This window comes from Nomia melanderi, chromosome 11, assembly GCF_051020985.1.
Source record: "Nomia melanderi isolate GNS246 chromosome 11, iyNomMela1, whole genome shotgun sequence".
NCBI lineage: Eukaryota > Metazoa > Arthropoda > Insecta > Hymenoptera > Halictidae > Nomia > Nomia melanderi.
The window spans coordinates 17668526-17688980 of NC_135009.1; the positions used below are offsets into that span (position 1 = coordinate 17668526).

At 36.3% G+C, this 20455-nt stretch overlaps 2 protein-coding genes across 9 annotated transcripts; one reads left to right on the forward strand and one right to left on the reverse strand.

Annotated features, from left to right (window-relative positions):
- Positions 1–136: 136 nt before the first annotated feature.
- On the forward strand, positions 137–19777 carry Ubr3 (Ubr3 ubiquitin ligase). 5 transcript variants are annotated; one of them, XM_076372387.1, is made up of 30 exons: positions 137–529; positions 2330–2631; positions 3064–3277; positions 3352–3489; positions 3573–3829; positions 3900–4144; positions 4224–4341; positions 4428–4607; positions 4688–4914; positions 5056–5211; positions 12504–12685; positions 12767–12906; positions 12985–13127; positions 13207–13373; positions 13441–13684; positions 13832–13991; positions 14093–14233; positions 14340–14492; positions 14604–14782; positions 14878–15301; positions 15392–15537; positions 15617–15763; positions 15836–16144; positions 16229–16454; positions 16538–16747; positions 16829–17118; positions 17250–17597; positions 17682–17813; positions 17894–18033; positions 18115–19777. In XM_076372387.1, the coding sequence occupies exons 1-30, from the start codon at positions 480–482 to the stop codon at positions 18230–18232; spliced, it is 5886 nt and encodes a 1961-aa protein (XP_076228502.1). In that variant the 5' UTR covers positions 137–479; the 3' UTR covers positions 18233–19777. The 5 variants fall into 5 exon arrangements, with proteins under 5 accessions (XP_076228502.1, XP_076228506.1, XP_076228505.1 ...); XM_076372391.1 differs by having other exon boundaries at positions 3576–3829; XM_076372390.1 differs by having other exon boundaries at positions 3352–3480.
- orion (chemokine-like protein orion) lies at positions 5609–11979 on the reverse strand. 4 transcript variants are annotated; one of them, XM_031992431.2, is made up of 9 exons: positions 10001–10453; positions 7790–8379; positions 7517–7658; positions 7288–7428; positions 7008–7225; positions 6712–6932; positions 6401–6639; positions 6210–6339; positions 5609–6148 (listed from the first exon to the last, which is right to left on the reverse strand). In XM_031992431.2, the coding sequence occupies exons 2-9, from the start codon at positions 8288–8290 to the stop codon at positions 5809–5811; spliced, it is 1932 nt and encodes a 643-aa protein (XP_031848291.1). In that variant the 5' UTR covers positions 8291–8379; positions 10001–10453; the 3' UTR covers positions 5609–5808. The 4 variants fall into 4 exon arrangements, with proteins under 4 accessions (XP_031848291.1, XP_031848290.1, XP_031848289.1 ...); XM_031992430.2 differs by having other exon boundaries at positions 7790–8393; positions 10001–10451; XM_031992429.2 differs by having other exon boundaries at positions 7790–8388; positions 10001–10449.
- Positions 19778–20455: the final 678 nt, after the last annotated feature.

Below are 20455 nucleotides of genomic sequence, written 5' to 3' on the forward strand. Positions count from 1 at the left end.
TAATCAAAGTCGTAGTTTTAGTATTATTTATATTTTAACAAGTATATATTGTTTTTTCATTTCTCTAGTCCATAACCGTTCTAGCGGAAGTATATTTGGCGTAAACAATTTAAAGGAATACTGAAACGTAGTGAGTACGCCTTGAAAGCATGATTTAATATTTTGCTATTGTCCTGTCGATAAGATAGATATATTCTTGATCAAACGGAGGAAGACGTACCGTGGAAGAATATAAGTTGTGGTCAATTGATCGAACGATTAGTGGTCAATTGGTTTTGCTGTCCTGTAAATGCGGATGTGTGTCGTATTAACAACAACGATTATTGTGCAAGTACCGCGTACTTGTCGAAACACGAAATCTGAAGGTCAATAATTATCCGTGGTTTAAGAGAGTGGTGTAAGTTAACGGTCCCTTGGTGCTTTCGTCATGCTGTCAAAATTGATGAGGAAGACAGAGTTGACGGGAGATACTCACTGATATGGAGATTCCCGAGAATCCCCTGGTTCGCGGGCCACCTCTACTTGAAAGGTTTCCCGGAAGTTTTCGCACGAAAAGACACGCAAAAAGCTACAAGTCGTCGGGCAACTATCGGCTGCCCTGTCGGCTTCCTGAAAATTTAACCGCCGACAAGATATAGGATAGACTGGACATGCCGTTAAGCAAGTTAGAAATGCAGTTCAAAATCATCTATCTATCTTTATGTAAAAGAACTAACGTGTTCTTCTAGTATCGAAATATTAAAAAAACCAAATAATGCGATTCAGAGGTCTGCTGCGTGAATAATCCCAAATATTTGTTTTGTTTCTTAAGCATGCGAGTTGACGTATGTACACATGGATACGTATGTGTGCAACACTAGCTTCCTTGGGACAAACGTACACGAGTAGCCAACTGTTTTTTTCTATCTCCCTTACTCATTACTACCGTTATTCCTTTCTCTCAAAAATCTGACACGTACAAACGCTACCACATTCATACAATCTCGTCGTCGACTTTACATTCGTCGAGTTCCAAAGGAATATTGAATACTCGATGATCTTTGAGTGAAACTGATATTGAAGTTAGCTTCGCTGTTGCTCGGTTTATGACACGTTTAAACTCGCTTTAATCAAAAATCTATTTCCCATCGATTCATCGTGTTCCTATAGCATAATTTTATTAATACGCAATATTGTTTCGAGAAAATACTCGTGCCGTTCAGCTCCTCGCGGGTTAAAGTCGTTGTCCGGTTAATTTCTGTATTTACAATTTCGTACATATACAGTATTTTCAAATAAAAAACTGCTTACCATCCTTGTATATCAATTTATAGAATTGTATCGTTTCTTGAATCATTATCCGAAGAACAACGACGATTAACGAATTTTCTTTTGAATAATATTTCAAAGTTTATACCCATTTTTTATAACATTCAGAAAAAATGAATGTCAACTGTTAAGAAACAAAACACATCGTTGATACTGTATTTCTGTTATAGAGGTTTACGTTTTTTTATTAAATTTTGATCCTCTGCCGTCGAACTGTTTACGTCATTTATCATAAATTTTATGTTTCTCGAATTATTATATTCTGTTAATACAACTACAGAATGTTTGCCATGTTAAAATATCACACCCGATATATAACATAGATAGCATAGCAACACTTAATCAATATTACTTTGGAAACGAAGTTTGTTTATTTCAATCGTTTTTATATAATAGTTTGCTCATTCGTTGTCCAAGCATATCATAAATATTACTTTTATTGAATTATAAATAAAAAATAAAATTGACAGTCGTACGATGACAACATATTCCGACGAAATATGTATATGTAAACATATGTCAGATGAAAAATTATTTTAATAGGATCAGAATTGAATTTAACATAATTATGCAGTAACAAAATTTTACATGTTCGTTAGTAGTATACTGATTATGTTGAAATTTCAAACGTTCGATTCGAATAAGTTTGAATTCGTACGCGTAATCTATTGCTTAACGACTGACAGTGAACGATACTAACCATAAAATCTGACACATACATTACACGAGCATGTATATGCGTGTAAATAATTAAAACTCGCAAAGAGAATTCTTTGCGTTTACTGATTTTACCAACTTGAATCGTCGATTCGAATATAATTCTTCTACTCGCCACTCTAAATCGTAGAGGGCATATCAAAACGTCTGCTTTTTTTACACGATCGGTATTTCAGACCTTCGGACACGAAGTCCTATAAGATGTCCAGTCTATCCTATATCTCGTCGGTGATTTAACGTCGATATCATCTGATTTCCCATCCAACTCGTTCATTTGTTTTCTGGATACTCGTCATCCTCGAAGGATACCGCAATACGTATCGAAATCGGTGGTATCCTCGCTTTGCGAGGTGAACTATTTCACGATGGCCTCGACATCTAACTCCTCGGCTCAAGTATTAATGAACAAGGGCAAACGTGGTGCAGCTGCTTATATTTATGCAGAATGCAGCAATCCAACCCTTGACACTGGTGAACCACAACATCTTAATGAATTATTGGATATACTCTTGAATCCCAGTAAGGCTATCGATGATTGGGAAGTCATTGACTGGTGTAAGTGGTTGATGGCTGGTGGTCGTACGCCTGATGAATTTGTTAATACAGGTATCGTATAAATTTGTTCTTTTATGTTTTGAGAATTAGCGAAATTTGTTTGCTACTTGCAGCAGGTTGAATTGCAAATCTAATAAATTTACTATCTTCCTTCTTTTTATAATAATCGTTTGTTTGAAGTTTCCAATGCATTTTATGCCAAGTGTTTGTTGTTTTTAAAGAAAACGTTATCATACTCTGTTGATTATATTATATTAAACTGTTTACAACCTTATTTGGAGGTCACTTAAATTATTTAGTATGTTATTATCTGTAAAGTATACGAAAGCAAATGTTCTTGTATATAATGTTGCATAAGTTTGCGCAATATGAATATAATATAACATTCTATATAATAGAATACAAGAACTTTTAACAAAATATTAATAGATATATTTTCTATGTATTAAGAAAGGTTTATATATTACATTATAAACATTTCAGTGAGAACATACGATAATGCTACAACTTGTGGACTTGTTTGGACACCAAATTTTGTGGCATATCGTTGTCGTACCTGTGGTATATCACCTTGTATGTCTTTATGTACGGAATGTTTTAAAAAGGGCAACCATTTTCGCCATGACTTTAATATGTTTCTTAGTCAAGCTGGAGGAGCATGTGACTGTGGTGATCCATCTGTTATGAAAGAAGCAGGGTAAACATTTTGATAAATCATTCAGAATAAGTCGTATTAGTAAAATTATTTTATTTTATAATTTGCTTCTATAGATTCTGTGATAGACATGGTCCAAAAGCTGCCGTCGATAAATCGGCTGCTCCATCAGATTTATTGTGTGTGGCGGATGCAATGATGCCTAGAATTATTCTTCGTCTTATTCAACATTTACGTGAACATTGGTGTGTGAAGTAATATTGTTTATTACTCTCTTAAGATGATACATAGCACATGACATATTCATTATAATGATTCTTTTTTTTTATTTTCACAGTAGAGGGCCTTTTCCAGTTGCTGTTGTAGAGGCAGATGCGTATTTAACTATGCTCCTTGATTTTAATAAAATGGGTGCATTAATGAGGAGGGTCATGACATCAGCGCTAACAAATCCACAGAAGTATAGATGTTTTATGGACCCTTCTCATTCTACTGGACAACCAGAGTATGACATCTACTGCCAAGATAGTAATAATATGTATCAAGATGCAGTAAAGTCTTTGCCAAATCCAGAACCACCCGATGAATACAAAGGTTAGTGTACGCGTATACTATTAATAGATGTGTAATTGTAATAGAATACATATTGTATTTGTTCTTTCAGAATGTGCATCATTGCAAGAACATTTACAACATACTACTTTCTTAGAAGAACTGATGTTTTGGATAGTTGTTTATGAATTTCCACAAAAATTAGTGTGTCTGCTACTGAATATATTACCAGACCCAGATTACAAGGAAGCGCTCACTCGTGCATTCGTATTACATTATAGTAGAATTTCAATGATGCTTGAGCGCTCAACAGATCCTGACACTCTGAGCAACAGAGTAGTTCATGTTAGCGTACAGGTAAATTTTTTCATCAAAACAATATATTTACCATAAAAATTAAATTAACATTAATATGTTTATATTTCATATATTTTAGCTATTTAGCAATGAAAGTCTAGCACTAAAGATGGTGGATGAACTAAATTTATTACACGTTATGGTTATCAGTTTAAAGTACATGATGAGTAAAATTTTAATTCAAAACACCTTGCATGGTATGTATTTTCAATGGTGACAGAATATTAGAAAGTTGTACTGTAGCATAAAATATGTTTATTTATATAATTGTTTCATTGTTTAGATCCAGATAAAAATTTTCATTACGTAGTAGACTGTGGACGTCAAGTAATGAAAGAACATTGTTACTGGCCGTTAGTGTCCGATTTAAATAATGTTCTTTCGCATAAGCCTGTTGCAGTTCGATTCATGAGTGATGATACACTCTTAGAAATGTGGTTTCACTTTCTATCAATGTTTCAAGGTATTATTACGTCTCATATAATATGTAATTATGTATTAATTGAAAGAAACCACGAATGCTACTTATTACATTTCTTGTAGGAATGAACGTAAATCAACGAGAATTGAGTGAACACATAGAATTCGAACCCAATACGTATTATGCAGCGTTCAGTGCCGAGTTAGAAGCTAGCGCATATCCCATGTGGGCCTCGCTTTCTCATTTAAGCGGTCCCGAGAGTGCACCCCTTAGTCGAAGAGTGCTTAGTTATTGCCTCGGGGCTCTACAAGATTGGTTAGATGCTATTAATTACACCCATCCAAACGATGTAAGAACTTAAGCACTTTATGTTACAAAATAGTTAGTAATATCTTACATGAAACATCTAGTAAAATAGTTTTATTGGCTATGGAAGTATTGTATTCGAAATTTTATCGGTAATGTAATGATTCTCTTCTTTTCGTTACAGAGTGATAGCATACAAGTGTCGTTTCACCTTCCTCTACACCGATATTTCGCTGTGTTCATGTGTCAAGCGGTTCGCCAACAAGGAGCAAAACTTAATGATTTATTACCTCCTACTGACATGCTGCACCTGTTAATGATGCATCCTTTACGCGTTCAGGTGAGTACCTTTTAATGTCTTCTGCTCCTATTAAAGTCTTTTTTTTCTTTTTTTTATATTCCTCTGAAGCCGTATTTGAACATTAGGGGAAAAGGGCAAAGTTAAAGTAACAGGGATGATATATTTTCATTACCAAGAAAATTTCCATTAATATTTTATTCTTTATATATCTTTATATCTATTTTTTAATCACAGGATCTTGAGGTACTTATTTATAGTGTCGATAAAAAGTAGTGTTATATTAATATAAAATATGCAGCTAATACGGATTAACGGTATAAATTTCTTTTTAAACGCAAATTGAAATTTTTTAGAACAATAGAATACTAAAACTTTCTACTAATTAGAGAAACAAATTTGTAGTTTAAAATATAAAAACGAAATGAAAGAAATTACGGTAGTATAAACCAGAAGTTATATTTAACGTGAAAAATATTATATGCATCATACACATGCTAAAATGGCACAATGATGACAGAAAGAATTGACAGGAAACGGATGCGATTAACCATAAATGTTACAAGTTATATGAAATAGCAAATTTTCCGTTTTGAAACGAGCTAAAAATTATATTGTTTAACATAAAATCAACGACGATCACAAGAACGTATAGGTCTGTTTACTCGGTGCATTAATAATTGGTGGCAAAGGTGGTAGGTCTGCCGATAAATGCGGTGTAAAGTCATATGTGAATAGTTTCAATGCCACGTAACCACCCGACCCTGATCTGCCTTTATGATAAATCCCAGCACCGGCCGCTGGAACTGGTGGATAAGATTCTACTGGTTGAATATCAATAAATGGTATCGTATTTTGTGCAGCATCCATCACTCGGTCGCTGGGCGCGAAATCCACGTACTGATGTTTTTTAGAATCTGGCAACGATGGTAGTTGAACCCGCGTTGGTATATCAGGATTTTTTAATTCCAATTGTATCCTATAAATTCAAATAATTAACACAGGGGGAATAATCTTGGACTACAGAAAAATAACTTTACCTATTAGTGACATCGTTGCTTATCCAGAAACTGTTCTTTTCCGGGTCTATCAATTTCCCTGACGTAAAGTTGAATGGCGATACCAATATTTCCAAGTTCAAGCGAGGTCCGATAGTTCTAAACCTGAGACCTGAAAAGATAAATACCATGAATAGCATGAAACGAATAGTGCCGTTTTATGTGATGCATACCTGTTAAAAGATGATCTTGATCCGACACTAAATCGTCCAAGTCCAAGCCTCTGTTCTCCCATGCTAGTGTGACATAGTCAACATTGCTTTTGACGTCCCCAGCCAAAATAGAAAATGCCTCAATAGGCTTCCAAGCAGTAGTTGTTGCGTTGATATTTCCACGTGGCAACAGTTCACCCTCTTGTATTTGTATATGTATTACTTGATTCACCTTCTTCAGTGCAACTCCTGTTACAACCCTGTAGAGTATAGTGTATCATTGTGTATAGGATCAACAATTCTTAATAAGCTACTCGGAGTAAAATATTTACTTGTTGTTCTTAATGTCGGATTTAACCATTCGCAAGCTGAAGTACCGGTCAGATTTTATACTTTGATCATCACAGTAGCAGAAACAATAACTGCAATGCCAAAACAACCAACGCCACCAACTGTCAACTTTACTTATTGGTTTGCTGCAAGAATCTTTTTGCCCGAACAGCTTGCCATTCTCATATTCTATATATTCGTACCTTCGGCTACTCTTTCTATCCTAAAAATTAAACGCGCGTGAAACACAAAATTCTCTTTATGCATTTGCACCTATAAACAATGGAATTCGGTTTACCGCAGGGCAGATCCACATGTCGGAATCGACATACTCGCAGTGTAATATATTACCATTACATTTACGTTGATGGGCACAGAATTGATCTTTATAACATCCGTGCACTTTCGAGTACTTATAATAAGCGCAGTTTTCCCTGCAACTCGACTGAGGATTCAGGTCTACCTCATTTACAATATAGCCTTGGAATAGCTCTGTTAGTTGTGTATACGTTTCATCTGCAAGGATTTTACCATTTAATTAAATTCCCTGTATAGTACTTCACGAATGGGAAACATACTCAATTTTGGATTTGGTGAATCACACATCCAAAGATCTCTAGGTGCAAAGGCCATGGCAGTTTTTACAGCTCTTATAGTTTCAGATGTTCTTATTCCGTACTGTTGTCTAACTAGTTCCATTTCTTCGCTGAAGTTATTACCTATATTAAATTTATTTCAGTATTTAACTCCTTCTAATAATCACATTCTTAGGATATTATGCGGATGCTGTGGCATCTTCAATTATACCTTGATTATACATTCTCAATAACATATAGGAAAATTGAATCATACTGTAGCCCTTAATTTCCGCAAGGGTAACTGTGCTATAGAGATTGTAAAGCAATTGCTGAAGAGACTGACGTTCTCTGCAGATTTGTGAAGATGCTTCCTGTACAAAATACAAACTCATTTAAGTATATTGAATGTACTCGAATCGCTAAAATTTCTCTCATTATCAAAGATGCGATACTACAAGCCGCATTAGATATTGCTGCAATTTATTGTTATTATTTATTATACCTGATAAGCCAAAATGAACAACTTATCATGCACTATAAACTCAGCTATACGGGCGAGTTTGTCTACTATGGAGACGTTTGGATCATGTAAAATAGCATCCGACACGTTCCCTAGCTTTTGTAAATCGAGTTCCATATTTAAATCGATGATTTCGTGTTGCATTCGCCTGAAAACATTGTACAGCGAATCGATCACTTTCAATTCGTTCTCCGTTCGGGCCCACAACCACACGGAACTCAACGAATCCAAGTGTTCGTAGCCAGGTTTCGGAAAACTCTCCTCCAACTTGTCGCCGAAGTTCTTAAAGCTCCTAATCAGATATTTCTCCGCCTCGAGTCCCTTCATATTCATCCGTTGAGACATAACGTCTTCCAGCGATTGCGTGTGTTCGTAGAGCATGCGTCTCATCTCGTCGATCACCGTCACTTCGGTTTTCGAAACAGCGTTCACTCCCCATATCGTCGACAGTAGGAGCAACCATGCGGTTCGTATATTCCTCATCCTTTTTTCTATTTACTTTCGATAAGTATCTTCTCTTCGATTTCCTTTGGTTAGACAAATACGCGCAACCGCTACGTCCAATTCATAATCTACAATATCTGTGCTTGGATAAGTAAATCGAATATGTTTTTTAATCGAAACCATTTTGTTTTTAAGACAATTCTAACGCGTCGATTTTCTCCAGTTCCAATTTGGCGCCAAATGGATTACGGTTATAGGCTGTTCTTATGTAATCTTAACGTAAATAAATTTTATTCGTTACCCGGTATACTCCGAGAGCAAAAGAAACAAAGCGTAACAGTACTGTCGGAAGTATCATCGCGTAGTTTGAAGATTAAAAAGTTTTTCTTGCTCGTAAACAATGGGGGGTGTCCTTGAAACTTCTGAGAACAAAACACAGTATATTCGACTGAAACGGCAACGTGTTCGGCCGCTTCTCCGTGTATTGTATGGTAACCGCGATCCGTACACACATCATGACTGTGTGATCACGTATAAGTGGTCGACGTATGCGAATCACGTTTGATGTAAGGGTCGAATGTACCGATTAACTTAAAAATTAGATACGTCACTACACCGAATGATATCGTGTATTTCGTTCGCGGAAAACACGGAAGCGCCTGATGCTTCGCTACCAAGGATCAGCGTCCTTCGTTAATGATGATGATTTTTCACTAAATCCTATCTAATCATTTATAAAAATGAGTCATGTCCGGTTGATACTAATAGTACTTCCGGCCGTGTCAATTAATTCCACGTGAACTGACATTCGATGAATTCTCTCGGAATATTTCGTTATTATTTTGCATGTTCAACTTACGTTAGGCTTTCACGTGGAAACGCATGGACACCGTCGTTTCAAGACATTACCTATCACGAGCCTTGCTTCGATTTTTTTCAAAAGAGAATCACGCGAAGAAAAAAAGTAATCGATTCGATTATTCTAGAATCGGAACATGTAAGGTTTCTTCGCATTCTCTGCGATCTTATTACGCAAAATTGAATTACATACGATTCCAGTTTATATTCAAATTTAAACCTACTAAGATATTTTTTAAATCGTTCGTGTCTGATTTGAATATTTTTTTCTCTTTGGCCAGTAGAGTTTCGAAACGGTACGAATTCTTGGTATTCCATAACTTAGTAAGGTTCTTCTGTAAAGCATCTTCTCGGCCAAGGTCAATAACGAGGTAATTTTAAAAGTTTTCGTTGACCGAAACTATTGGCATTAATATCGTAATTATCGCTATTGTTATTGTAAATAATAATTCACGCGAAAACGTGAACTTAAATCATTAAATTGTCATGCGATACAGATTTCTAAATGTTCGGTTTGGTCGAAATCAACCGCATTGTTGACCAGTGAACGACACGGCAAATCGAACGATGCGAAAAACTTTCAAACGAGACTATTACTTCTAGTGCAACGTTCTAAAGTGAAATTTCCGGGCATTTTTGTTTATAAATAGTCATTTTTCTTCTCGAGTCGAAGAAATATGTTTAATCAAATAGAAATATTGTTTTTCGAGTGTACATTCCGTATCAGCGATTAAACATAGACTAGAGTTGCAAAATATATATATATATATATACGTATATATATATATATATATATATAGGTCGCGACAGGTCAATGCTATTCTTCGAACCGTTTCAAACGCAATAAACGAAAATTGGAACTGGAGAAACTGTGACGGTAAATATTCTTACATTGGTTCACGGTGTGAAGATTCTTCAGGTATAAACTATATACGTGTCCTATCTATATCCCTGTCGCGCGACACGCGCCGTTACACGTACAAAACCGTTCACCGACCTTTTCCCCGAAATATTATTTTTCAACGTGATTATCACACGCAACACGGAAAAAGAATGCAGTACAACGATCACTTTTCTCGGTCGCTTGAACTCGACTGAAGATTTTACATTGCTCTGTCTGCATTTTACTCTGTACGCCTCCCCTCTCTACGCTTCGAATCGTTCAGGCTTTAATGATGTTATGTATCTCTGCGCATGCCCACCCTTCATTCTTATTCTTCTCGTTGTTAAGTTGTCTGTACAAAGAGCATTGTATCATGGAGGAAGGCATTGCACGCCTTTGCAATGACAAGTCCAATAGAGAAATGAACATTCTTTCACTCGGACGGCATAAAAATTCGAATTTCTTCCGAAAAATCATTTCGCGGCGTGATCGATATCGTACAAATATTCTACGAATCTTTAATTATCCTTTTAATTATCCCAAGTGACAATGCTCTGGATCACGGACATTTGCTTAATGTATGCCGTCATCATTTTCTGACACGTTTATCGCGCACTATTTACTTTCAGAAAAGCTGGCGATGTGTACGAGAACCAACTCGCGAATAAACGTGCAGTTCAAATGTGTTTCGCGTTAAAATTGCTTTTTCCTCTCGAATTTGATCGTTTCGATAGTGCATACCGTGAATAATACGGAAGACCTTATCGCAGTGAATTTTTCAGCACGACATCTCTACGTTTCTATTGAGCTCGTAAATTGAATAGGTGCACGTAGTCGGATGTCACTTGATCGTTGTTATATTCTCCTGCACCTAATACCTCTTTGGACTTAATGATTACGATAGGGTTCTCGTTACCAGCGTACCGAGAATTACAGCCGTGTATAATATACTGTGAATTTCTTTATTATCCGTTTATCGAAAAGCTTCAACGAGTCTCGCACGAACCGGTAGAAAAATACAAGGGGAATAGCGAATTAGGTACAGAAGTAAAAGTTCTCTAGAAAGTTTTTAACGTGTACTTACGTTCATCTGTTTCCCCAATAAAACAAGAATGCTCTTGCTGAAGGTTTCATCGGCGGAAGGAACGAGCAATCGATGAATACTTTTCAAAAGGTCGGGCAAAGCGCCTGATCTAGAAGAGACGCACGTCAAGGCAAAGTCCTCTAACGTGTATTTCTCGTATTTTTCTGTCGACTTGATGTAAAATTCAAAATTGTAATATAAATCGTCGATTTGGCCTAGATATTGATCTAGTGCGTGCAGTTTAGAATTCAGGTCTTCTTGCAACGGTAAATCGGTCAGTAGTTTCGGTAAAATCGTGTTGATACGAATTTCCATTTTTCGTTGATAAATATCGATCTTGTCCGATACCTGCGTTATGCGATTCTTTATTTCCTTCTCCATCCTGTAAACAAACGGGAAACTATTTTCTTCGTCGTTGGGCGACTTCGGGCGTATCATTTCCCATGATTCCAAAATATCCATCATCGTTTCGCGACCGAATCTTAATATATCCTTTATGTCTAACAGACTCAGCGAGTCCATGCTGCTCGCTAACGGGCATAAGCTGATTATCAAACAAAGATAAATCGTCTTTGTTCTCGTTAGAAGCATTTTCACTAGGTTTCCTTAAATTTCTAATTGAAACGAATTCAGATTCGAAATGCTGCGTAATCTTTGCACATTTATATCACAGGTTGAAATCCTTTTTTCCTTCTTCTCCCTTTTCTTGCGTGTCTTTGTAAACTTTACAACACGAGCTCGGGAAAGCTATGAACGAGTTATGAGAAATACGAGAACCATTTTAACTAAAAATACACGTTGTACGCGTAGAATTTCATTCAGTTCTTCTGAAACTGTCTTCTTGTCCTTCTTCCATTGACCAGGAGATCGTTGCCAACTGACGCCGCAACGGTTTGTAATGTCTTCCAGTGAGAGGATTTGTTGCTTTGGTGGGGGAATCGCTATAGGAGCCACGAAACAACTTCACTGTGAAAGAATGTTTACAATACTTTAGACATTATGGTCAACGAATTATCCTTTCTAATTGTAGATACGCAAGATCCGTGAAAATAATATTTTGTTTAAATGATAATAAATTTTAATCTTCATGCCGTTACATCGCAAAATAACATTTTATTCGCTCCCTTAATGATCCCTAACTGTTTTATTACGATTAATATTTTCTTTGCAATTTATAATAGATAATTAACAAAATGTCCTTGAATAAAATAGAAATGGAAATTGCGTTCACAGAGTCGAACTCATTATACTTTTTTCGGAAGTACCGTTATGTATCTATGAATCATGCCTATCGACATAAGATGATGTATTTATATTTAAAAAATGAAACAATACCATTTTTTAATATTTGCAAAATTTATATTACGTAAAATATTCTCATTTCGAGAATTTGAAATTTTACTGATACCATGGCTCTTTTTATTTAGGTTGCTTTCTACGAAATCTTAGATGGATTATGGGTTCGTAATGGACTTCAAATAAAAGGACAAGCTATGACCTATATACAATGCAATTTTTGCAACTCAATGGTAGATGCAGATCTCTATCTTCTGCAAGTGTGTGCAACCAAATTGCAACCGGATGTCTTTATAAAAACAGTCCTCGAAAAGTAACTACTCGTTTATACGCTTACCTCTCTACTATTCTTATATTCAGGATATATAAAAAATAATCATCTCATTTTGCTTAGGTTTCACGTAATGGAAAGGATGAGTTTTTGTTTATATTATACACGTCAGAGCGAATACATGGAAGCAGATAATAACATTCCTATGTTGGAGAGCTGCTTAACATTTTTAGCTACTTTGGTAAATGTTCGAACGAATCTAGGTAAATGTCCTATGCTATTTATTTTATGTTTGTTTACATGTAGTTTCTGAACATGGAACTTATGTGATATTTATGTAGGTTTGCCTGATAACGAAATGTCAGGTTTAGAAATGGTTACTTTACTATGCATGGGAGATAAAACTCACAGTCAGTTAATGGAGTTAATGCCAGAGCGTTGTGGTACTACCCAGAACAGAGACTTTGAATCTGTGTTGGCCGATGTATGTTTCATTTGTATTATTTACGATACTTGTATATCCATGAACTTTATCTAAACAATGGTACAATATACTTTAACAGATAGCACAATACAAAGCTCCCAATCTTGAAGCTAGTGGAAATATGCAACAAGGAATGTATGGTCCGAAACCACATGTGTGGGATGAATTATTCGATCCTTTACATGTCTTGTTAAGAGCAGTGCACAGGAAAGATTTTCAGATATCGATGGATCGTTTCACAGAATAGTAAGTTCTATGTTTTGCCTGGATATATAACTACTGAATATGTATTACATGTTCATGAATATTTTAGTGTCAAGCAATCAGGAAAGTTGAAAAATAGTGCAGCACCATGGCCACCGTTTAGACATCCTGCTCCTGTTGCATTCGATTACGACGATCCTCGGATCGTATTACGCACCAGAGTTTTCCATGCTATGATCTTACTAATTCTTTGTAAGGCTGTATATGGTCGTAGCATTTCAGAACATGTAATGGCATTGACTATTTATCTATTGGAGATGGCAGTAATTACTGCAGAAATACCCGATAAACCCGTGAGTAGATACAATAATATGTAGATAGATGATTATTGCGGTAATCAATATGATTTACATATTATTATGCTCCTATGTATTCTATTTTGTTAATTTAAGTAACTTTAATAGCTTGTCCATTTCTATATTAGTTTTTCTTCTGATTAGGTAAATGATCTATGTCACTATAACAACGATGAGACGTCTCGTGTAATAAAGGGTCTAGACCTGGCTAGTTTTTATAAAACTGATAATCTATCTGAAAATCTAAGAACCGTAGTATCTCGTGTTATTAAACTGCAAGACTCGGATTCGGAAAGTTCAGAAAGTAAATAAGATTATTATTATTATTACTACTATTAAATTGTTTTTTGCTATTTTGGTTTATCAATTAGTCAAATGTTCAATTTATCTATTTTTTTTTTTTAGGTGATCTAGAGTATGATATTCAAGATGAAATGACTGATGTTGCAGCTTCACTTATGCTAAACGATGGAACGGACGGAAGCTGCTTGGAGACCTCGAGTTTACCATCTTTACCCTCTTTACCAGCTTTACCGGCAACGGATGGTAAGTGTTTTCGATGATTTTACGTGTGTTTGATAATAGTATTGACAACCGATTTCGCACTGTGTAAACTAAAATGCAAACACGTGTCTCCTTTTGTTGTGTGCAGCCCAATATCATATGACTATTGTACCTGAAGATGGAATTGTTGCTATATCAGATGTTAACAATGAAGATGATATAATACCCGCGCAAAGAGCTTTGCCGTCATCCACCGAAGAGTCTATGGCCCTTGCTTTTGAATCACCTCCTTCGCCAAACAGTATGTTGTTCTTAGTCTCCTCCACTTAACCATAGCTATTTCCTTATTGTTGAATCTTGCAAAACATAAGTTGGCGTATCTTTCAATATAATTTTTATTAATTGTCCACAGATATGGTCGGTGGCCGACCAGCATTACCTCCAGCACCTCAGCGACCTGCCGTTATGGCTGGCAATGAAATTCTTTCTTCCCGAAGAGTATACACAAGTCTGAGCATTTCCGGCATATCTGTAGAAGTTGTTCCATCTACATCGAATTCCCATAAGCACTTGAACGGAAGAGAACCTTTGGTAATGATTTATGTTTAATCGTAGTTACCATGTCAGTGAATAATATTCATAAAATCAAAACGTAATCCGAATGAATTGTTTCTTCTTTGTTTCAGGGAGGACAGTTGCAACCAAAATCGGTGAAAGTAGGCGAAAGCATAATCTCTTTGTTACTAAAATTACATTCACAGTTGTCGGGTGTACCAGACAGTTACAATCCCCAGCAGTCGGTAGCGTCTGACAACGAACCTGGTAGTAGTTCGGCAGCGACACAAAAAGAATCGAGAATCGGCGATGGGCCATTCTTCATCGCACAGTTACTTAATAAAATTGCAAATCTAGATCCTATGTGCAAGGAGGCTATTTTCGAAACAAGAATGAAATTGTGGCCTCTCACGCAAGTCTGCGAAGATCAACAACGGGAAAGAGAGCGTTGCGAGAAAGAAGAGAGACGAAGGCGAGCGAAGGAAAGACAACAGAAGCTTATGACCGAATTTGCCAATAAGCAAAAACAATTCATGGAGAAGGCATTGAAAACAGGTGAGAAACGTATCGTCAAAATAAAATTTCAAAGTTACAGGAACTATCAACTAAACGTAGGACACGGTAACATTTTTTTATAACTTCTAGATGAAGCAGATGCATTCGGTATGGATGGAATTGAAGAAGACAATGCAAGCAAATCGACTAGCAAAAAGAAATACGATTGCGTTATTTGTAATCGAACTACTCCCACCAGTGAAGGTGCACCAATATGTCTGATTGCATTAATTCAAGTAATATATCAACGTTTTAATTATTACTAGATTTTTGTTGTAATTCGGTGCACTGTTTTATCACGTATCTCTCGTTTAGGCAACAAGTGTTATCAGTCATGCACTGCAGCAACCAGAACGACCAGTTTTACCTACTTCCGATGACGATCCACCTGTCTCGAAAGCTGATACACGCGGTGCCCACTTTGGCCGTAGGGTAGCTGAAATGAATCGCCATTTCGACATTGTAATTATTTTGATTTCAATTGGTTGTACTATAATGGGCCAAGGTGTGTAAACGTTTATCTGTTCTCTGTAGGATTCGTGGCTGTTATCTGTTAATTCGGGCTGGGAAGGTGGTATTCATGTTCAGACATGTGGCCATCACCTTCATCTAGACTGCATGAGTTCGTATTTACTGTCTCTTCGAAATCACCAGAGAGTGCAAAATATTGCAGTAGAAAGAGGTGAATACCTGTGTCCACTTTGCAGACAGTTAGCTAACTCTATAATTCCGCTTTCTCCGCAATTGGGAGAATGCGGGGTAGTGACACAATCGCATCACGCCTCGACTGGCCAAATACTCTTAGAGTTAAATAATTTGTTGAAAAGAATTAGTGTAAATCCTGTAAGCATTTTTTTTCAATTTCGATTCCGTTACAATTCCAAGGTTCTTCAGGCAATTAATACACACGTAACGTTTAATCTTTAGTGTCCGACCCATTTGTCGTTGGCGATGGTGAAAACCATGGAGGATATGACGAATTGCACGTCCTTGTACGATCAGAAGGATTCTCGTCCTAGTCGGCAATGCTTGTTCGTTTTCGTAACTTCCGTAGCACGTATTAACTTTGAAATTGAACTGATTCAACGCGGTGGATCGTTATGCGTTCAATCACCCACTACGATACCTCAGACGCCGAAACGTGACTGCATTGGTAAACGACTTTGTCTTGTCCATTCCACGCATGGAATGTTATTTCAAGCGCTAATCGTTCTATTAAAAATCTATCGTTTCCAGTTGCGCTTCTTCACGTTCTGGCGAGGCAGGCGAAACATTTGATATCATGGCCAGCGCATCCTACCTGGGAACAACTGGCCGGAATACCTGCAGAACCAGCAGCTCCACTTGCCTTAATACCACACGAGAGAGAAATTCCATTGCTTCTTAGAGATCCGACTGCTCTTCTCATACAATTTATATTGTTACTTCCTCTTCATGTGGATCTAAGTATAGTATATTTTAATACAGTACAGTATATATAATATATTCGCTTTCCTGTAATGTTTAATACATCGAATACTCTTTCAGCGTACTTCTCTAGCGTTGTGAAAGTAATGTACAACTTGCTGTACTATCAAGTGCTGTTACAAATTAGCTGTGGTCTCACGCAAGCGGAAAGAAATTCAATTTTAAGGAGAGATCAGTGCATCGATCGCACTCCCGTCTCCTCGGAGACTATACTGTATAGAATCATCGAACACTTCAATGACAGTCCATTGTATCACCGTTCAGACGATGTTGCGTATAAGCCCTCAACCTCATCGTCCACTCCATACGCGAGGTTCTTATTTTTAAAGATGCATAATATAGAGCAACAGGTAAATATATATATATTTATATACATATCAGTAATTTACTCTAGCGAACCGCTATGTGTGCCAATACACACCGTTTCTATTTTCCATAGATTCTTTTTAATACTATCATCCATTTCATTTTGTTATTCCAGATACAGACATTGTGTTTACCTTTCTTACGAGTAGCGTCATTGCTTCGCTATCATTTATACGAACAACCTTTACCATTAGTTAGTACACCACAGACTGAGTTCGTGAGATTAGTTTATTATTTGGAATTAGTTTCGGAAGGTATGGATTGGAATATATTTAATTCGTCGGTGGCGTTAAACTGGCAAAGTACCGAGGCCAGTCTCTCGGTACCTCGCCTATGGTGCGATCAGTTTCTTGCGTTCGTCAATCAAACTGACGCAGCGAGGAATCTTATAATGGAGCAACACATATCGTGGCAGATGCCCAAGTTACTCAGTCTTCCCAGGGAATATGAGAAGTTATTTTCGGTATGAATTTCATATAGTATACCTTTCAGCTAAACATTGGTATTTTTATAGTCGATTAAATAATTTCCCTTGTGTCCTTTTCAGTATTACCATGAACGACAATGTCGGCAGTGTCACTCAATCCCACAAGAGATTAGCATCTGCTTGCTGTGCGGTACGATTGTGTGCCTAAAACAAAGTTGCTGTAAACAGATGAACGTCTGTGAAGCTGTTCAAGTACGTATCACACATAAATATTTTCGGACACGCGTTGTTTAAGCTTCTAATCGTTTGTCGTGTGATTTCATCTTATCCAGCATTCAGCCGAATGCGGAAGTGGAACAGGAATATATTTGGTAGTCACGTCAACTTACATTGTTGTGATTCGGGGACGTCGAGCATGCCTGTGGGGATCTTTGTACCTCGACGACTTCGAAGAAGAAGATAAAGATCTGAAGTACGTAATTGAACCTCTCGTATGCCTCTTCTAGTTGTTGAACGAGTTAGTAACATTATTTCGATATGTTATTCATTGCAGACGTGGGAAACCGTTGTATCTAAGTCAAGACAGATATCAACTACTGGAACAGCAGTGGTTAACGCATAGGTTCGATCATACGAAAAAATCGTGGGTCTGGCACCGCGACGCACTGTGACCCTTTTTGGGCGTCGCAAGGCGCTAATTATATTCTAAACAAGTTGAAGAGTTTCAACAGGTTTATTCCCATACAATGCCTCGCCAAGAAATAACAGCGCTTTAAGAATTAACAGACCGCTCTAATGCAGTATGGATATTATATTTATTATGATGCAAGTAAGTAGACATAATAATTGAATGAAAGTATTATAAAAAAAAAAAACGAGGTGAGAGCTAAACTAAAAAAAAATTATTTATAGTCATACCACCTGAAAGATTATATTTGAAAAAAAAAAAGTGTATGTTTTGAATTAAACTTTGTACATTTTATTTAAGAACATATACATATATATATATACATAAAAATATATATACATACATTACGTCCTAATTAAAAAAAAAAACAAACAAAAAGAGTACTTATGTAGCGCGTAGCATTTGTACTTCGGAGACGGAAACGATTGAATTCTTGTGATTAAAATTTTAGTTACGCTAGAACGCAGATAGGTTTCGTGTTTCGTTGCAAAATAAATCATTTCTTAACCCCGAAATTAATTATCTTTCTCTTTTTTTTTTTTTTTTTGTCATAAATAACAGATTGAATTTATTGTGTGTCGTTTTTGATGTAAAATGAAAAATACAAAAAGAGAAGCCCCCGGTGTACGTCCTATAATTTATTCTTGTAATTAAATTGTCGGTTGGTAAACGTGTCGTTACTTGAAAATCTTAATCGTACTCGTACCGTTCAGAAACAGAATTTACTGGTTTCCTGTAATTTTTGTAAATGGGAAAGTGTATTGTACTTTGTAAACATGACAAAATCGAAGACTGAAGTCTTTAATGTAAGAACTCTGTTTCTGGATTAAGTTTAATGACGAATCGTACTCAATACTAAATCTCCGTATAATTTATTGTTGTATTTCGTTGTATGTTTCTGTTTTACTCGACTTGACTTTTGAAAGATATTCAGAAGAAAAAGCAAAAACGGTTGACCGCAATTGTGCATGGTTTGTTTGGGTTGAAAGGTGAAGGGAAATTTGTGTGCGTCCGTTGAATTGGCGAAACGTTCTAACCCGAAGCAGTATACTGTACAGCGATATTTCAGTGAGAGAGAGAGAGAGAGAGAGAGAGCGAGAGAGAGAGCGAGAGAGAGAGAGAGAGAGAGAGAGGGAGAGAGAGAGAGAGAGCGAGAGAGCGAGAGAGAGAGAGAGAGAGAGAGAGAGAGAGAGAGAGAGTATTGTGGAAATGACGTTCAGATTATAAAGTTAGCCACCGTTTTAGTCTAAAAAAGGATGATGACTGTCTGTGGTGTAGTAATAAGTGAATTTATTGTTAACACCTCGTAAGTACGATTGTAAAATTCCTCACTCCCTGTAAAAACAGCTTTTCCGTTTGAATCCCCCGTTCACACGAATCCTTTGCAGAGAATTGTAAGAAACTGTAACGAATCTGTCACGGATCAGTAAACTCGTGATTCAGACAATATCCGATACACATCGTTTCTCTGTACGCATATTATGGGCTATGTATATTAAAACTATATAAATTCATTTTATCGAACGAACTATTTATCTACTTGCTAATTTCTCTTCGCACCGGTGCATAAAATACTAATTAAGCGATTGAACTGTGGCAAGTAAGTTGTTGTTGCTTCAGAAGAAGCAATTTATGCAGATCATTCGCACGATTCAGAAGAAAAATAGGAACCCGCTCAAATTTTTGCTGCCTACAGAATCCATCTGTTGAAAGATTTCGAGTTTTGTGATACTATATAGTTATTTGAGGCAGAAAATTGCTTCTTCTAGACGTAGGTTTTTTTAAATGTGTAATAATGTTAGGATGCCACACGTTAGAATTACTAGAAGAACGCAAGATAATTTGTCTATAGCTAAACTATTTTTAGGAATATTTGCTTATAACATATAATAATATAAGAATTTGCGAATATCACGTTAAAAGAAAGTGCTGAAAACTGAATAATATTAGCAACTATCAACAACTCTGTTCATTGTATAAAGAAAAGCAGTACTACTAAATAAAAAGCTTTCCTTTTGATGTACAACGTTTCGTTTCATCTCATTTCATCTAATTTCATCTCATTTCATCTCATTTCATTTCGCTGTTTTTTCCTTGTACGTGTGTGAAGTAACTAGAAAAAAATGAAGGATTATTTTTATTTCTTTGTTTTTTTTTAGGTAATTATTACAGGAATCTCATACTATTATTGGATGTAAACATGATC